Below are 19497 nucleotides of genomic sequence, written 5' to 3'. Positions count from 1 at the left end.
CATGTTTCCTTTTACAAAAGTCATGCTGACTCTTCCCCAACATATTGTCAGGTTTCAGAGTAACAGCCGTGTTAGTCTGTATCCGCAAAAAGAAGAACAGGAGTACTTGTGGCACCTTAGAGACTAACAAATTTATTAGAGCATAAGCTTTCGTGGACTACAGCCCACTTCTTCGGATGCATATAGAATGGAACATATATTGAGGAGATATATATACACACATACAGAGAGCATAAACAGGTGGGAGTTGTCTTACCAACTCTGAGAGGCCAATTAATTAAGAGAAAAAAAACTTTTGAAGTGATAATCAAGCTAGCCGAGTACAGACAGTTTGATAATAAGTGTGAGAGTACTTACAAGGGGAGATAGAGTCAATGTTTGTAATGGCTCAGCCATTCCCAGTCCTTATTCAAACCGGAGTTGATTGTGTCTAGTTTGCATATCAATTCTAGCTTTTGCTACCCAAGATCCATAAACCTGGATATCCTGGACGCCCCATCATCTCAGGCATTGGCACCCTAACATCAGGCTTGTCTGGTTATGTAGACTCTGTCCTCAGACCCTACGCTACCAGCACTCCCAGCAGGGCTCTAAAGATGGGGCTTTATTTCTCCCTTCCCCCCAACAAAATGGAAGTGGAGAGAGTTGTTTGTGTTAGACTGGGATACATTGACATCTTGTTTGGGGGCTTTTAATGTTAGCTTTTATGGAGGTGGCAGCTCCTGATTTGCTTTTTTTAATAATTAGCTCACCCATGGTGTGGCAGCCACTAGTGATTCTAATTTTATCCTGTGTTAACTCTGAAGCCAAACTATTTAAATTTCTACAATAACTTTCTCTGATCATTTTAGCAGAGATATCCAGCTAGTCTGACATTTTAAGTGGTACTTGGGATTGTGGGTGGAATTTAAGATCACCTGTATTGCTATTCTCTCCCAAGGCAATCATAGAAAATTAGGGTTGGAAGAGACCTCAGGAGGTCATCTAGTCCAACCCCCTGTTCAAACCAGGACCAATTCCCAGCTAAATCATCCCAGCCAGGGCTTTGTCAAGCCGGGCCTTAAAAACCTCTAAGGATGGAGATTCCACCACCTCCCTAGGTAACCCATTCCAGTGCTTCACCACCCTCCTAGTGAAATAGTGTTTCCTAATATCCAGCCTAAACCTCCCCCACTGCAACTTGAGACCATTTTTAATCAAACTTTCTTCCATCTATAATGAATTATTACTACTACTAATTCTGTGCCTATTTATCTCAAAATGTTTAGAATGCTTGGTGCTGCATTCCTTCTTGAAACATCTCCTTCCACATTTAATCTGGTTGAGTTGAGGTTCAAATCAGGACACACAACGTAAACTGCTATTGTTAACGTGTCTTCACTTTTATTGTGGCTAAATTGGGTAGACTGACATCTGTCCTGATTCTATTGGATTTTTTTGCAGCATTTGACACACTAGATGTTATGATGCCTTTTTCTGAACTCATTAAAAGCTGGTATCTACAGCAGTATTTTCTAGTTAGTCTTGTAGCTTTATAGTCACAAGGAAGCAATCTTCTTTGCATAATCTGGGTGGGTGGGTGACTGTTCTACCAGGTTCTAGGTTTTAGGCCTGCTGTTTTTCTCTTTATACTGTCAATCACATGATGCCCTTCCTCATTTTTCTTGCTTTCCTTATTTCTTGTATGCTGATGACACAAAAATTTATGCTTGTTTTCTTGTATTTTCTGAGTCTTTGCATTCTTATTTCTCCTGCTGCTTCGGTAATACCTCTGATTAGATTAAATATGTAGTAAAAGTCATTTCTAGACATAAATACTGACATTCTCGTTTTTGGCTCTGTCACTTATTCACTACTGAGTTAACGTACAACATTTTGAGCTAAAACTCCACTAGTATTCCCATTTCTGTCATTTCATCCTCAGACTGAATCTGTCATTACACCTTGTCATGGCACAAGACTTTTACTACATATTTTAAATATATACATTTTAAAACATGAATGCAAAATTTTAGCAAGAGCATTCTTTTATGGTTCAGCTATTGTATGGACCTCTTTGCACAGTTGGTTCACAAACACTTGTTGTTGCTTCAGCTATCCCCAGCTGACCACCCCGCACATTCCTTATTTAAGTGCTTTCCTTGTCTACATATCTCTGTATCCACAAATGTATTGTTAGATTCTCCCGCAGGGCTAGATCCACACATTTTCTCTGTGGGTTGCCCTTAGGATTGCCAACATTATATTTCAAAAATACGGGATTGTTTTCTTAGCACCCGTCTGGCAGTTTGGGGTGCCAAACTGGGGAAGAATACACTGTACCCACAGGGGTCAACGGTGGGGTCCCCAGTACCACAGAGGGTGGGAGTTATACTCCTGGGGAAATACTGCACCACTGCAAATACACAGAATTATGTCCCCTGCAGATTTCTTTGCTTCCCCACAGAAAAATGACTTTCTGACAGGGAAGCAAAGGGAAACTACAACAGCGGTCATGCAACCCTCCCCAGCAGTATGTTTCAGGCACCCAGGGCAGCCGGCAGAGAGGTAAATCATTGTGGGGCAGAAGGCAGGACTGGGGAAGATCCGGCTGGTGGCTCCTACCCTGCGCCGGGCTCAGCTGCTAGTACTGGCTGGGCTGGGAAGGACAGGACTACTTCTTCCCCTGCACGGCATCTAGGGCCAGGTTAGACCCACCCCCCCAAATTTCTCCCCTGGCTGCAGGAAGCTCTGCAAACTCCCCCTGCCCCCAGCTTCCTGCACCTGCAGAGGGAGGGATTCCTGTACAGGGAGCTGCTCCCCCATCCACCCAACCCCCGTGCATCCAGACCCCTCATACCCAGACCCTCCCGCTGAGCCTCAATGCCCCTGCACTCAGAACACCCCCGATGAGCCCCACTACCCCTGCACCTGGATCACCCCAACGAGCCATCCGCCCCCAGATCCCCACCCCACCAAGCCCCAACCAGCTGCACCTGGTTCCTCACCCCACTGAGACCCACTTCCCCACCATCTGGACTGCCCATTGATCCCCCACATGCAGACCCCCCTGCTAAGCTCTATCCTCCCACATGCAGACCCCCACACACCCCGCCACTGAGCCCCAACCACTTTCCTATGGACCCCCCTGCAGAGTCCCATTATCATTGCACCCAGAAGCCCCCAACAAGCCCCTGTGCATCCAGATCCACCCTGCACCTGGATCCCCCCACTGAGCCACCCGCACCCAGATTTCCGCACACAAAACCCTCTCAACCCATGCCTGGATCCCCCCACATTAAGCCCCTCCATATTTGGATCCTGCCTTGCTGAGCCTACCTGCCCACACAGAGGAGCTGGGCCCTGGGGTGTTTCTGAGGCAAGCCAGGTCCCTGCACTGTGTCAGGGTTGGGTGTAGCCTCACCCCTGAGTCCATGTCCCTGGGTGGATGGGGGGAGCTACACCGTGATCTCCCTGATGCCATGATGGAGCCTCCACATTAATCTGACAAATAAAATTTGCAGAATTTTGCAGAATTTTAATATATTTTTTTTTGGCACAGAATTTTTTTGGTGCAGAATGCCCTCAGAAGTAGAATTACTAACCATGCGACAGTTGGCTGCGGAGACACAGCTCCAGAAATCAACAGGGTCTGGAAGGGAGTGGAAAGATGCACCTGTGAGTACTGGCCCCCTGCTGACTCTAGCCTGTAAGCATGGCCCTGTCTACTTTCTGTGCGCCTTGGAGCTTCGCTGAAGGGCCAGGGTCAGGAAAGGGCTCTATCTGGCAAGGGGGTCAGTACTCCCAGGATGTAGCTGTTTGTTTCACTCTCACAGAGTCTCTGCCAATGTCCCCAACAGAGGAGCATAACTACTGGTTTGTGGCAGCTGCAGCAGTGGAGGAGCAAGGCAGGCAGGGAGCCAATCCCGGTAGCCAAGACCATATGCACAGAGCCCTGTCCACTTCCCCTGCCGGAGAGAGCCCCCTCCTGACTCTAGCCTTTCAGCATGGCCCCATCAGGTCTTGTGCCCCCGATAACCATATGCTGTGCCCCATAGTTTGGGAACCTCTGCATGATAGGAACATTGGTTCAGTAAATCATGGGACTGATTCTGCATTACTACATTATATTATTTTACAAACTTTATATAACTGGAAGGTAAGGTAATATTAAAACTGGCTTTGCATAATGGTATTATTTTTAATATGTTGAAATATGGGATAAAGGGGGTCCCATACTGATTTAGTAAGTGATAGGCAATTTTCTATTTAAATAAGGGACGTCCCTTGTAATATGGGACTGTTGGCAACCCTAGTTGTCCCCTGTCTGTAGCTGCAGGGGGCAGAATCAAAGCTGATTGGTTGAGGGACTAGTCCCCACCTTCTGGAAACTCCCTCACTTTTGTTCTGCCTCCTATAGTTACTGGCTGGATGGGGGAATCACCTGCCAGAGAGAGAGAGAATTCACCGAAAACAAACAAACAAACCTGAAGAGGTAGTTTGTCTCCTTCCTGGAATTATCACAGTGCCTGCCTCACATCCCCTGACTGCTCAGGTAAAGGCTAAGAGGATGGAGGAGAAGAATCTAAACAGGAGACCGAGGCTGCCTTCTTCCTGCTCTGTATCTCTGCCTGAGGGTGCAGAAGGGGAGAAGTTTGTGCCTTGTGCATTCCAGACTCCTCATCTGCTGGGTCAGAAAGGTTTAGCTTTGGCCTCCTGACCCCAACCCAGGAGATTGTTCCCCAGGAGTTCCCCACCAGCGGGGAGTGACAGCTGGGCTGTAAATGCCTCAAAGGAGGGCAGAAAAATGAAGAGAGCCCTTCGGCCACCAGAGGCAGTCACATCAAAGGGCAGCGGCCTACCACAGGGGTTAAATCCACCATAGACAGAGCAAGGGGTGGATGGTTAGACCATCTGGGGCATGCATCCTCCTGCAGCACAGGTCACTTCCCGGCCCTTGTTGGGTAATTCATTTTCCTATCTTAGACCCTGGGGAAGTCAGGAATTCTGAAATGAGGGCAGAAGAAGGGAATCTCCCCTCAGGAAGAAATTCCCTCTTTGGTTAGGGAGCGCTTGGATTTGGCACAAAAAGTGCCTTTACTTCAGAGCCCACCATCTTATGAGCCCCCAGGCAGCGCAGCAGTGTCCCATTACACACATTCTATCCACTATCTAAAGGGAAAAGATTAAGAGATCAAGGCCTGCTAGTCAAAGAGGTTCTCAGGACTCCTCATCTGACCCAGGTTCCCAATCCCCACCTCCCTGAAGGAGTAAAATTAAAAACTGGGGCAAAGGGTTCAAGAAATTACCTTAGAAACTTAGGAGAAAAATTGGCCTGTTCTTCTAGGGATAGCTTTTCTCTGACTCATCACCAGAGGGCGCCAGAGCTAAAGACTCTGCTCCGAAGGTTTTCATACATGGAAAGAAAAAGTACGACGAAAAGAACAGAGTTGTGTATGTGTTCGGTGGTTCTTCTTCATCATCATTTAATTCATTTTCATCCTCATCTAGGGTATCACCAAAGAAAGGATAGGAAATCTGTTCAATCTAAGTCCAAAAGAAGAAAAAAGAAGTAAAGAGGAAAGTCAGGATCATCTTCATAGGAGGAAGGTGAACTCTCAATCTCAGTGTGAATCGCAGAATGAAGCAAAGCAAGAGAATCTTCTCCCAGCTGAATCATATGTGAAGATGTTATGAAAGGTGATTAGATACTTGGTTGTTCCATCAGATGAGCCCATTAGAAAAGATTCTGAGGAGGAGGAAGGAGAGAGGGTTGGTACAGAAATTACCAAAAAGTATTTTCCAACTGCTTCAAAATCTGAACCACACATTCTCTTCACAAAATAATTAAGGTCAAAAGGAGAACACCAGCAAAGTCTATGACAGTGGTTCCCAAACTTTTCCCCCCCAAGGACCTGTTTGGCACCTTATTAAGTGTCCCGGACCCCTTTTATTTCCAGTACTACTGGAATGCCCTCCCTAGCTTGGGAATGCTCCTTCCAGTGTGACCCATGCACTGTGTGCATTCTGGCTCTGGCTCAAGGGATGGGCCCCCACATAACCCACGACAGACCCGTCCAGGAATCCCATTTTGTGAACCACTGGTCCATGAGGCATGTCAAAAAATTCTACAATGTGTACCATAGCAGAGCAGATTTTGTCTCTTCCCAAAGTGGATGTAGCTGTTTCAGTATTAGTCAAAGACACTGCTAACCTAGTTGAAGGGTAGTTTTTCCCAAAAGAACCCACAGAATAGAAATATCATTGCACTCTGTTTGAGGCTGCATCTTCCTCTCTGAGGGCTTCTGCTGTGACATGTTTTGCAAGAGTAATATAGGCCTGGGCTGACAGTTTGGCAATCAGATTTGCCCTCTCCCCCCCCAAAAAAAGGCTTAGAAATCATTACAGGTAGTTTTGGAGTTAAAGGAAATCTCAATGGCTTCACCATTCATAGCTGCTACAACAAGGGATGTTTTAATGTTTTCAGCACATGCCATGGTCTCCAAAGTGATGACCAGATGGCACCTCTGGTTATGAGCCTGGAAAGGCAATATACAGGCCAAACTCATGTTATCAGTTTTGAAATATCCAGGAGGTTGGCTATCAATGGAGCCATTACACAAGTGGTGGTGGAATACTCAGATAAATCAAAAAAGCCCTTAGAGAACCCCTCTAAATCCAGGAAAAAGGGATAGCCTACCTTATTACGGGTCTAAATATCCTTTTCATGGCTACTCCTCTATGTACAGAAGGTGAGATTACAGCAAAAGCAAATGGAACAAGTCTAAACCCAGAAAGGGCAGAGACCAATCTTCCAGCAATGCAAATTCCAATATTAGAAACAATGCCTGACTACAGTCAGGAAAGTTCTGACAAGCAACGCCTAGAGGGGAAACTATTACAATTCAAGGACCAATGATCTCTCTCTACATTGGAGAGATGGGTCTTGGATGTGTGGTTCAACAAGGATACATCACAAAATTGTCAATGATTCCAAATTGCTGTTTTCTCCCTTCTCCAGTATACTCAAATCTGCAAAAGAGACCAAAAAAAAACCCCCCCAAATAAATAAAAATAAAGACAAAGGTCATAGATCATCATTTGCAAATAGACATGATTGAGTCTCTGAGGAGAAGACATTCTCGGACCATTGCTCAATCTTGTTTCTTCCATGCCTCCAGTGTTCTTAAAAGTCCTTGTTTTTCTTGTGGCTTATCTCAAGCAGAAGGGACTACAAGTATACCCTTTCCTGGATTACATTGAACTCAGAGTCCCACCCAATGAGGGATCCAGTCAAATGACTCAGTTAACAATCCAAACATTGGAACAGCATAGATTTATAGTACATTTCTGAAAGAATCATCTTCAACTATCTCAGCACCTAGGTCACCTTGATAGACACGCAGGCCCACAAAATCTTTCTGTCAGCCAAAAGATGGGACAAGATCAGATCAGCAATTAACTTCCTGAGCAGGTGCCCAAGAATTACAATTACTGTGTAAGAGTAATAAAGCCTAAAAATAAAATTGAAATTGAGACACTTTAAAGATAGCCATTTGGAGCCACCATTATTACACCAGGAGACTGTGGCTGCCTGTGGTTTCCATTCTTCCACAATTGTTGAACATACTTATATAATATTAATGATTAGTCACTGTAATAATAAAAAATGTTTTTCCCCTACAAACAAAATGACTTGGGTTTTACTGAATGGAACACACATGGTGCTTTAACGCCTTCATTCCTGCACTCTTTGTAACAATTTGTGAGATGCACTTCAGTGACTCTTAACAGAAACAATGCACTTAAAGTGATCACACATGGAGTTATTCGGGAATAGCTGTTCCTAAATAAATCCATGTGTGGACAAGCCTTTAGCAGTGAGGGGGTTAAGGAGAGGCTTATCTCCTTTTCACCTTTACAAGAGCAGATTATTTGATATTTTCCTAACCTTCATTACTTCATCATTTGTTAGTCATCCTTATAGTCATCCTTATCTCTTCTTTCCCATTCCTCGAATGAGATGGGCTATCAGCAGATTCTCTTGGATCTCAACACTGTTTTTATTTTTTGTAATTTATTTACAGGCAAGGGGGAGTATTAGTCCATGTTGCAAAGATTGGATTTCTCCTAACACGCAATAAAATTGATCATATTTGATTGTGATGATAAAAGTCTCAGAAATAACTCTGCCAAAATTAGATATGTACTGCAGTTGCTCATTTCTCAGGTAATTCTATTACAAGTAGCCACTAATATCTATTGAATTATGATTATTTTATTTAAAACATCATTTTGTTCTACTGATTTTTCCTTTGACTATATTAATGTTACCATACTTTGACTGGTACCCTCTTACCCAAATTCTTCTGTTCAACTCAGGGATAAAACTGGATGTAATGTGTACTTTGAAGATGACTGAATCTAGGTTATTTTTCACTGCACCAATATTTTGGGGTCATTAAACCTGTCAAACTTGTTTGGGCTAGTAAGAAAGTTTCTCTGAGCCAATTCCTTTTAAGGAGTGTAGCTACTGGGAATTACTGAGCAGTGAAATTCACAAAATACACAGACTGCCAAATACAATAAAGAAGTCAGCTGGAGTGAAACTTTCACTGTGTTAAATAACAATACAAACAGAAACTAAAACACCCATCCTGAAGAAAAGCCATTTAGTCATACAAGATCTTGAGTTATTGTAGAACATAATTCACTTTAATATCCTGATTTGGAAGTACACATAACATTTAACAGTCTGGTTCTCCACTGCATTGTAGCCATAGTAATTAATCCTGTCGAAAGTAGATGTAAAATGCTACCAAACTGGAGTTCTTCACTTAGAGTAGTGATAATATTTTACACCTATTATTCTCAGATATATATGACTACACACTGAATGCAGTGGAGAATCAGGGCCCTATTTTTCAAAATGTTCCTTGTTTTCTGTCTGAATCATAAAAATGCCAACCCCCCCACACCTGTTGATGTGGGTAACTTGATGGGGCTAGCAGTGAAAGGGGGACAGTCCCAGCGGCAAGGGAAAGAGACACTTGCCAAGGAAAAATAGGTAGCCCCTTCCTTGGGAGTCTGACACATTGGCCAGCTGGGGGAGAGAGATGCTGATTGGCCAGCATTTCTGAACTCCCAGGATTTAGCCCAGCCCAGGGACCATGTGGAGCCCATTTGGCTCTGTTCCAACAGCCCACCCTGCTTCACCCTTTGTCCCCTTCACAGGGAGGAGGGGGCTAGGACTCAGGGCAAGTCTATACTACAGCATTACATCGTGCAGCTGCACCACATCTGGTGAAGACACGCTATGCCGACAGGAGAGCGCTCTCCAGTCAGCATAATAGTTCCATCTCAGCAAGAAGCAGAAGCTACATCAATGGGAGAGCATCTCCTGCTGACATAGTGCCTGTGGGGACAGTGCAAAACGTGCATGGGGCGGGGAGGGAGGCTTTTTCACACCCCTGAGTGATGTAAGTTATATTGACTTAGGCTGTAGTGTCGACAAGCCCTCAGAGAAAGCTGAGTCCTGGAAGTGCAGGCTGAGGTCAGCCTATCCCACACAACTGGTTATATGGCAAGGAGTCCTATAACCCCCTCTTCCCCCACTGGAACCAATTAAATGCCAGAATAGGAAATATGGATGATGGGCAGGTAATGCCTCTCCCTTGTGTTAAACTTTAATAAAAATTGTGGCCTGCAGTTTAATTCCATGCATGCATCCATCCTCATTTTTCTGCTGTGTCCACAACAATCATTCCTAATACCATTCTACTGCTGCCTTTGCTATTGGTAGACAAGTGTTTGATGTTATAAAGAGCATGTTTCAAAAGAAGGCATTAATAACAGACTCCAGAGACAAAGCTGAATAGGTGTATTTTCAGAATTTTATAAAGAGGGAACAGTATATAGCAAGATTGTGTGTCATGGATTTATAGGGTCTGTGCTAGGCGTCCAGCCTTTATACAGCCTCTGAAGAGTAACCCTTTTAGAGTGCCAGGCCCCAAAAGTCCACACTTTTTCCAGGCTCAATGGCTCTGAGACTGGGCCAACTGGCTCCAGCAATCTGTCACCATGAGATCTTACAGCAAGTTCAACTTAGTTTAGACTCCTGTTCAGAGACTTTCACACCTTCAGGGAGCAATGCATTATATTTATTCCAGACTGTGAATTGCCATGTTTCTTCATTCTGTTAGGCATGAGGTTTTTGTTTGTTTTTTCATTCCATCAATTATCTTTCTGTAGGGAAGTTGTTTAAGAAGTTAGAGAATTGCGAAGTAACTGGAAGTAAATTCCACTACAGCTTTCCTTTAGATCTTGACCCCACACCAAAATACAGTACATACTTTATTCTTTCCTGGTTGCTACTGAGTACCCTTTCAGGTTGGTGACCCCTTATTCCAAGAAAAAATGTTTGTGATCTCCATACATCTACTATCAAAGTATCAATGATAAATTTACAGGATTTTTTTATATTATTTTGTGTGGTACAAGAGGCTGATAAAGAATATTTGACCTTGAAGGCTATGGGTCTGTGGGTCGTGAGGGAGAGATGTTATCTTTTCCTTAGATTGGAATAAAATGTTCAACACCTCATGATCCCTTGATTGCCTTTTGTGACTTTTCGGGTGTCACAACCCACCAGTTGAGAAACACTGTTAGTCAATCAGCAAACCCAATGCTAGTATGTAAGGAGTATACTAGCCCTTTAAGGACCTCCTGGGGCTCACAAACAGAATCGCATAGGTGCAGTTATGGAGACTCCCTGCTTCACTTTGGTGACCTGCTTAAGCAGGAATAGGAGAGTGAGCAAGGGGAGGAGAATAGAACCTGAAAGTCTGCAAGAGGGGTAATCTCTCTCCATGGAGAGTAGTCTGACCAGGTACAGAGACTTTGGTTTGGAATTTGATCAGGGTACTGAAATAAGGAGCTTGGAACTTGTATTCCAAGGGCTCCTTCCCTAGACTTCCATTAAAGAAGACATTCTTATTTTGATGTATTTGCTTTTGTTTCTCATAGCCCCATTCTGTGCAAGATGATTTATTTACACTGACTGGGGGATGGGGAAAGAAAGGTAGGGCTCACCTGGTGTGCAACACCTGGCCACAAAAGGTTGCCTAAGATGGTCCACCTCTTAACACAGTGATATGTAAACATTTCCCCCCACACACAACTTGGAGATGTTTTCTAAAAGGGACAATAAAGAGATGATCAAGTTCTGATGACGATATATGATTATACTTAAGTACCCTGCAACTAGTGAGGGGTGAGGAACAGATCTAGAGTCTGCTCTCAAAAATACACATACAACTTTGCTTAGTTCAGGGGAGTTCTGTGTATCTAAGGGCAGAATTTCTCTCCCAGGTGGATAGTTCAAATATAATTAACTCAGAACCAAGGACCAGATCATAGTCCCAAAATTTTGGGATCATCATCCTTTTTTTACATTACTTCTCTTGGGACCCTCTTGAAAGTTTTCCATGTGGTCTGGATATCCACTGCGGGGGAGAGAATGAGTAGACCTGGTTTGGTAGTGGTAGGAGGTGTGATATTCCTATCTGTACTCTGTAATTCTATGAAGATTAGTAGGAAGTGGCCTTTCCCAGAGCCCCTTTGTGTTGGAGCACCATTCTTTAAGAAGGTCTGGGGCAGCCAGAGGTGGCCCTGGTAGTACAGTTTGAGTCATGCTGCCAGGTTGTTTAGGATGAGTGTGTATATACTGGTCTTGATCTGCACACAGACTTCCTATTGATATAAAGTTTCTTTGTATTTACATAAAGGTTTAAGGGCCCATTCTGGCATAAAATATCCGTAGCCTTCTGAGCTGCATAAACCCTAAGGCCTAGAGGGCAAGAGGTGTTGCTCACCTGCAGGCTGATCAGCCCCTAGGGAAGAACAGTTTATCTGGGCAACAAGTTAAAAAAAATTGCAGTATTTAGGAAAGAGAACTCCAGCACATGACCTTATTCCATAATTGCCCAATTTACGATACAAGGCCATATTGCCTCATGGACCTCCTACAGACTTAGCTGGAGTCACTTCTCATAACTCCAGGTTGTAAAGGGGAGCAGATGGGATTTTTTAAAATGTAAGCATATCTGGAAGTCAGAGGCGTTCTTGCCCCTGATCACTGTAATCCTTTAGGGGTAAGGAACTCGCTCTTCCTAATGGCTGAGAAGTCCTTAGGGACATTATCATTGTACAGAACTTGAAACTCTTCCAAACAAATCCAAATCAAAATCACAAGAGGTCTAATCTCTGCCTTACTTTCACTGAGGCAGGAAGGTTTATGGGATTCCTTTCTCCCACCCACTTCCTGTCTTCCCTTGATCACCACTATGGTGTTAGGGCCATCTTTATGTTATTGGTGAGTCCCTGGTGAGGGGTTTGGGTTTCACTTTTTTTTAAAATGATATTTTCTCCATAGATGGGTAGTAGATGCAAACCTTTGCCCCCAAGAGTCTTTTACACTAACAGACCAGATAAATAAGGCCTCAATCCCGAAAACTCTTGTATCAATCCTTAACTTCATACATGTGAATAATCCCAGAGAAGTCAATGGGACAAACTCAGGTGCACAAAGTTAAACAGGGGCATAAGAGATTAAATTTAGGCTATTGATCCTTTGGAATTCTTTCCCTTGAATTGGAACTTCCCATACAATAATTCCCTGTCCCAATGTTAGAACACCTTTACGGTTTGAATTTTTACAGTTGTTAGGGTGGGAATCATACTACTGTGTACACATCTCTAAAGTTTACAATAAACTAATCCTCTCATACTTATCTCAAACTGTACGTGCTGGCTGTAAAATGTTGTTGGACAGGGCAAATATTTACCTATACTAGCAATGATCAGCTGACCCATTCTGAATAATATTATTCAAAGAATAATCACTGTTCATATGAAACTCTAGGGTTAGCAAAGGTAAGGGAGTTTGCCCCTTTACTTTAAACCCCTCTCATGTGAGAAGGGATATTATCAGAAGTTAATATTCCAAAAAAGACTCAGTGTTTACTTAGCATTAGCTATTAAATCTTAAACACTCAGGTATTTTAACCATGAGGTAAGAGGTATTTGTTATTAACTTAAGTTCACCACCTTGAAATTTTTTATTTAAAATTATTTTAAAATGTTTATTCACAGCATAAACTTAAGTCAACCACACACTGCAGGAGAAATCTTTTTAAATGAATAATTTGTGCCTGTTTAAATAAATATTTGCTTATCTTTGTGATGCCTTCATTGTCCATAGCTGCCTACACTGTAAGAGACAGAATCATCTCCTGGGTATTGAATCCAAGCAAATGTTGCAAGTTCAAAAGTTCAGCTATCCTTACTGGGTTTGTGTTCTGCTTAGAAGAGATGAAGTGTGTGTGTGTGTGGTTGTGGATTGGGGAGGAGAGAACAGAAAAGTGAGAGGTAAAAAATAAGAAAAATCCACTGAAATGTTAGATGAAAAATGTAACCAAGAGAAGGAAGACAGAGACCAAGGAATGGAGTAGCAAGGAGGAGAGAGAAAAGTTCAGACAAGTATATGTATCCGTACGCAGTAGGGCACCCAACTGTGTCAGTTTCTGGATTCCCCCTTTAATGCATAGTAAATATTTCCTCCCCCTCCAAATTTTTTTTTTAAATCATCCTTAGAAACACACACAATCCCTTCCCCTTTGTGCAAGGGTACTACATAATTTCTGTTGCAAGTGAGCCCTCTGCACCCATGGAGGAGAGGGTAATATTTGAACCTTAATGTCCTGGCAGCATTCTGTGCCAAAAAATTAAAAATTCTGTGCACAATATTTTAAAATTCTGTGAATTTTATTTGTCAAAATAACACTACATAATCATGCCAGCTTCAATTATTTTTATAATTTATTTCAAAATACCTGTCAGCAAATATGTCTGTAACAATAGGGACACACACACAATTCCCCCAGGAGTAGAGATTTAAAAAAACCACTATGACAACCCAGTTCCTGTTTCTCTACCCCCTTCTCTCCCCCAAGGGCCCAGCCGGGGGCCAGACACCCACAACCCCTCTCACTTAGAGCCCAATGGCGGGCCCCTTCAGCCAATACACCTGAGCTCCCTTCCTCCCCAGAGCCCAACTGTGGGGACCCCAGCCCAGATACCTGTCCACATGCCCCAGAACACAGCTAGGCCCCCCTCTAGCCCCAGATACCCATCTCCCCCCACCCTCCGAGCCCAGGGATCAGAGGGAGAAACAGCCTGATGCTTGGTCCCAGGCTTGCAAGGAGTGTCCTGCGTGCTGGCCCTCTCCTTCCCTCAAAGCATGCTGGACGCTGCAGCTGCCAGGAACCCTCTACTTCCCTCTCCCTCCCCCCAGCAGTGTCTTCTATGTGCAAGCTGGGCTCTGCCAAGTCCCGTGCCCCCCCACCACAACATGGAAAGTAATATCTGTACAGCTAAATATAAAGTAAGTATGTAAGCCAAAGAGAGAAATGTGACTAATTGTACAATGCCTCAGAAATGAAGAGCTGCAACCAAAGGGTCAAATAGTTTCAGTTATTGTGACTTTTCTTTTGGAGAAAGAAAGATGGGGGGCGGGAGTCACACAATGTTGGGAGATATACTATGCATTTTTATACAAGTGTCATTTCTAAATGAGAGAATAACAAATGTGAAACCTGACCTATCAGACCTACTTCGCTACAAAACTTTCTCTCCACCTCACTCCCAACATATCCCTCAATTACACCAGATTTCAAAGTGCATCACTCCATTTGGGTGTCAAATCTCTTCCCACACCAAACTGGGGTTAGCTGATTTCGCTAATGTACTATCAATTCTTAACACTAGAAATGTGGACTCATTCTCCTAATGGAAGTTTTAGACCTCTTAAATAAACGAATCCCGCATCCACTTAAGCTTTCTTCCTCTTCTAGTTTGTGGTGTGTCCCTCAGTGAGTCAGCCAGCCATGTAGTTTAAAGACCAGCACCCCCGTGTAACTTGGCAGAATGACAGTATGCATTTCGGATTGTCTCAACTTCAACAAACAGGTTTGCACTCATTCCAGTGAGATCGCTGGAACTGATTAATCTCTAGGTTATGAATCCAGGCTGCAGATTCCAGCCGAGGGAAGTGTGAGCAGAAAGAGGCTGACAAGCGAAACAAGTTCTGTTCCCGAGAGGCGAGGCGAGCCCCCCCTCCCCGAGCTCAGCAGCTCGCGCCTGGTTTGCTGTCCCTGCCCGGCAGCAGCGCCTACTCTACCCCGCTGCTGGGGAGGTGGAGGCAGCAGCCGCTCACCTGTCGGAGCAGGGATATTTCAATTAAAGAGGAAGCCTGGGCGCGCGGGGCTGTTCGCCTGCAGATGAGCAGCCGGGGCCGCGTTACGTACGGACAGACAACTTCTCCCACGGGAAAGGGGTTCCCAGCGGGGCTGAAGGCAGTGGCACTGACTCCCCTCCCCCGCTCCTGACTCCAGCCTTTTTCAAATTATTAATTTATTATTATTAACTACCAGGCGCCATTTGCTCCAGCGCCCTGCTGGACTCCCGCCGCCAGTGGGAATGAGCTTGCTTGCAAGACGCCCCGCCTCCCCCACGTCTCCAGCAGCAGCAGGCAGAGCCGAGAGCAGTCCATTGGGGCTGGAGGCTGCTCCTTCCTTGCTGCCTGGCTCCCTCTCCAGACAAGGAGCCGCGGCCCGGAGGTTTCATTTGTCCCACCGCCTCCGGGGGGGGGGTCTCCTCCTCCCCACCATTGCCGCGTGTCTCTCGTGAAACTCGCAGACGCATTTGCAAATATTAACCCACGAGAAAGGAGAGGCAACGAGACACAAAAGCACCTGCCCCTCCCCGCGCCGCCACCTCCTCCCTGCCTCTGAGCCCAGTGCCCGGGGGGCGAGGAGAGCCCAACCCACCGAGCGCGGCTCAGCGCTCCCGCGGGAGGCGGAGAGACACCCAGTAGGGACGCGGCCGTGGCCCTCACATCCCCGTTCGCTTTGCCACCTCCCTGCGTGGGACTCGTCTGCTCCGGAGCCCTGCGGACGCGCTGCCCTTGCCGGCCGGTGCCGCGGGGATCCGGGGCTGGCGAGAGGCGCAACCCCGTCGGCGTTCGCAGAGGACCAGGTGCGGCCGGGAGGGTGGCGTTTTCCCTGCCGTGCTCCTTCCTCCTCGCCCGCCCGCTGCCGCGCTGACCATGGCCGGATGTTGCTTATCCGCGGAGGAGAAAGAGTCGCAGCGGATCAGCGCGGAAATTGAGCGGCAGCTGCGCCGGGATAAGCGGGACGCGCGCAGGGAGCTCAAGCTGCTGCTGCTGGGTGAGTGAGTGGCCGTCTCCTCTCCTCCCCCCTCTACAGCCTAGCCCGGTTACTCCGCACCAGGCCTCCGGGACCGTGCCGGGATGGGGAAGCGGAGGACTCCGTTGGTACGCGGCACTCTAGCCCTCTCCCTCCTCTGCTAATGCACTGGCATGGTTGCATAATAATACCCGTCTAGAGCCCTTCTTTTCGGGGGCCAGAGGAGTTCCCTGGGCTGAGGGGGCTGTGGGAGCAGGCTCCTGTTAATAGCAAAACTTGGCACCGTTTCCCGAAATTCTATTTTTCAATGACATTTTTAGTCAACATTTCAAACTTTGACCAGTTATTTTTGATTCGGTGTTTGTGTCTGTGTGTCCGTCTGTCTGTCTGTCAGCCAACCACTTCTAACGTTTTGCCTGGAGCAGCGCCATTCATTGCCAATGACATTCTCCCTTTGGGTGTTTTTGAGGGTTTCATTTGGTCTGGTAACGTGACAATGAAAAGTACAGTAAGCAAGGCAGCTTCTGGCTGCATTTACAGCAGGAAAACGGAGACCCGTCCCTGCCCACCAGTACAGCCCTGCTGTTGGTAGGAAGGACAGTGGGAGTGCTGGTGTGGAAGAAGCACTGGTATTTTAGTTACCACCCTGTTTGCTACTCAGAGGAGCTCTAGATAAAATGCCGGGAGCTGCTTGCACCTTTTCTGTACTGGTACAGCCACTGGAGAAATGACCTCAGTCACAGCAATGGCATGGAGTTGTAGAGAAAAAATATTAGTGTAGGCCAGGGATCGGCAACCTTTCAGAAGTGGTGTGCCGAGTCTTTGTTTATTCTGTCTAATTTAAGGTTTCGCGTGCCAGTAATACATTTTAATGTTTTTAGAAGGTCTCTTTGTCTATGTCTATAATATATAACTAAACTATTGTATGTAAAGTAAATAAGGTTTTTAAAATGTTTAAGAAGCTTCATTTAAAATTAAAATGCAGAGCCCCCCGGACTGGTGACCAGGACCCGGGCAGTGTGGGTGCCACTGAAAATCAACTTGCGTGCCACCTTCGGCACGCATGCCATACGTTGCCTACCCTGGTGTAGGCTACGCCTAACCTATAGCTTCTGCTGCTGCTGCTGCTTCCCCGGTGGCGCTTCTCCAGAGGTGGATGACAGGATTGAGTTTCCTTGTGCCCACAGGGCCACGGGTGTCCCTTTTATAAAACAGAAGTTTAAAAAAAATCAGGAAAGGCCTTGACTACCACAGTAACACTATTGTACGATGTGGTGATGGTACGATTATGTTCAAACTCTTTTGTAAGATGTGCGTCTACAGGAAATAAAATCCCTCAGCACAGTATGAAACCCAACCATGAGCAGATAAATACCCATTGCTTCTCACGTACACTTGAGATTTCAGTCATTCTTGCACTTCGCAAACACTTGAATAGTTTATTGACATGATACTATCTGTGAAGAGCATGGAGCGAGTGGTTGCCTAGTCCAATCTGTATGTAAACATTGCCCTGGAGAGATGCCTGGAGCAGCTTTTCTGTTGAAATCATGTTTACTACTGTCGTGCCTAATGGCCAAACAAGAATGGGGCCATTTTGTGCTGGACACTGGTTTTCTTGCTCCAAAAAACTTACAATCTAAATAGACCAGATGGACAGCGGATGAGGGAAGAGATAGAACACGCAAGCACAGTGGACGATGTGATACCAACAAACATGTTAGTTCCATGGTTTTTTCTGGGGGGAGATCAGTTAGTTAGAAGAGGATCAGCTAAATAGAAAGAAAGGGGAAGGGAAGAAGATGAAGGGGGACAGGGTGGGAGTAAGAGAAGAGGTATGTAGTGAAGCTGAAGAGATTTCTCCAACCTTGCCTTCCCTCTCCCTCACAAACAGCCAGTCATCAGGGAGACAGAAAGTCCAGTCAAAACTGTAGGAAGTTCTTTGAATATCCAGAGGTCCCGACTTTTGGCAGCTTCTGCCTATAGTGGTTGGAATCTCTGGCTGCGTCTTCTCTGCAGTTTTCCTTCAAGGACACATGGCTGTGTGGGGGTCCAGAGTTCTCCCATGCACAATTCTGGGCCCATTTCTGTCTGTCTACACTGAACTTTTTTCTTAAAATTTGCCATGGCTGCATTAGTAGTGGTGCAGCTCCACTGGTGGTATTGTTGGTGGGACTTCTAGTAGAGACAAGGCGCTGACAGCTGCAAGCCTTTTTACCAACTTGTTTAGATTTGCTATGAGCAGGGACAAATGAAACACTGGCATTTTGTCTTCATTCAAGCTCCCACTGCCCTGGTGGTAATGTATCAGGGGTCACATAGCTGGTAGTATAACAGTGGGAAGCTTTTAAGAACAGTAAGGGTGATTAACCATTGAAACAAACTACCAAGAGAAATGGTAGATTCTCCATTTTTTGAAGACTTCAAATAAACACCGGATGCCTTTCTGGAAGATAGGCTTTAGCAAAACAAGTTTATTAGATTGAATGCAGGGGTAAGTGGGTGAAATATAATGGCCTGTGATATATAGGAAGTCTGACTGATCTAAAGATCCCTTCTGGCTTCTAGCTCTAAGGATCTATGAAAAAAAAAGCCCATCATAGATACAGTCTGAGTGTAGTGCACAGAGGATAGAGTAAAGTTAGTACTTCTAGAACTTGACCTCTGTTTCTACAGCCTCTGCCTCCACTGCCACTAAATGAGGGAGATTTAAACAGAGCAAACTCTTTCATCTGATATAAATGTATAAAAAATGTGTGAGTTTGCCTTTTCAGTGAGAGAGGCTTGGCAGGTTTTCCAATATATCTGCTTCCTCCTGGGGAGATGTCACCTGTCCTTTCTTTACACAAAGATATCCTTGATCTGTCATGTAAACATTAAACTAAACTTTTTGCTGCCCCAAGCAATATTATGTGTCTGTATTGTAGGTACTCAGACGAGGAAGTTACAAGCAAGGGAAAAAATATCCTTGGTAGCAAGTGTGTGTAAGTATGTATGTGTGTGTGTGTGTGTGAGAGAGAGAGAGATTTAAAAAAAACAGATTTAAAAAAAAAGTTCATATCTATGTTGCAAAGAACATCTCTGATAAAGAAGATTATGGAATAGTCTAAAAATCTAATTTACTTGTGGTATTTATTTATATTTTCTTAGGTAGGGCAAATCGACAAGCTTCACTGTTGTTCCTAATCTAGTCCAGTTTCAGGTTTTCGTGCACTTCCATGATATTGCCATGAAATACTCCCCCCCCCCCCCC

At 45.0% G+C, this 19497-nt stretch overlaps 1 protein-coding gene and 2 long non-coding RNA genes across 3 annotated transcripts in view; 2 read left to right on the top strand and 1 right to left on the bottom strand.

The window, feature by feature from the left end:
- Window positions 1-3548: 3548 nt before the first annotated feature.
- On the top strand, window positions 3549-7034 carry LOC117879110. The gene is made up of 2 exons (XR_004646174.1): window positions 3549-3657; window positions 5491-7034. It is a non-coding gene; the product is annotated as an uncharacterized LOC117879110 (long non-coding RNA).
- LOC117879109 overlaps window positions 5645-19497 on the bottom strand; it is a 24522-nt gene continuing 10669 nt past the window's right edge. Inside the window, exons 2-3 of the long non-coding RNA XR_004646173.1 lie at window positions 6680-7011; window positions 5645-5728 (exon numbers count right to left, since the gene is read on the bottom strand). This is a non-coding gene — a long non-coding RNA (uncharacterized LOC117879109). The remainder of the gene's footprint in view (window positions 5729-6679; window positions 7012-19497) is intronic.
- Window positions 15574-19497, top strand: part of GNA14 (G protein subunit alpha 14) — a 49971-nt gene continuing 46047 nt past the window's right edge. Inside the window, exon 1 of the mRNA XM_034774064.1 lies at window positions 15574-16265. Within this exon, the coding sequence (XP_034629955.1) occupies window positions 16145-16265 (121 nt within the window). The 5' untranslated portion in view covers window positions 15574-16144. The remainder of the gene's footprint in view (window positions 16266-19497) is intronic.

The sequence above is a fragment of the Trachemys scripta genome, chromosome 6 (genome assembly GCF_013100865.1).
Source record: "Trachemys scripta elegans isolate TJP31775 chromosome 6, CAS_Tse_1.0, whole genome shotgun sequence".
NCBI classification, from domain to species: Eukaryota; Metazoa; Chordata; order Testudines; family Emydidae; genus Trachemys; species Trachemys scripta.
Note: the sequence above shows the minus strand (reverse complement) of the source record. Positions and strands in the feature narration are given on the sequence as shown.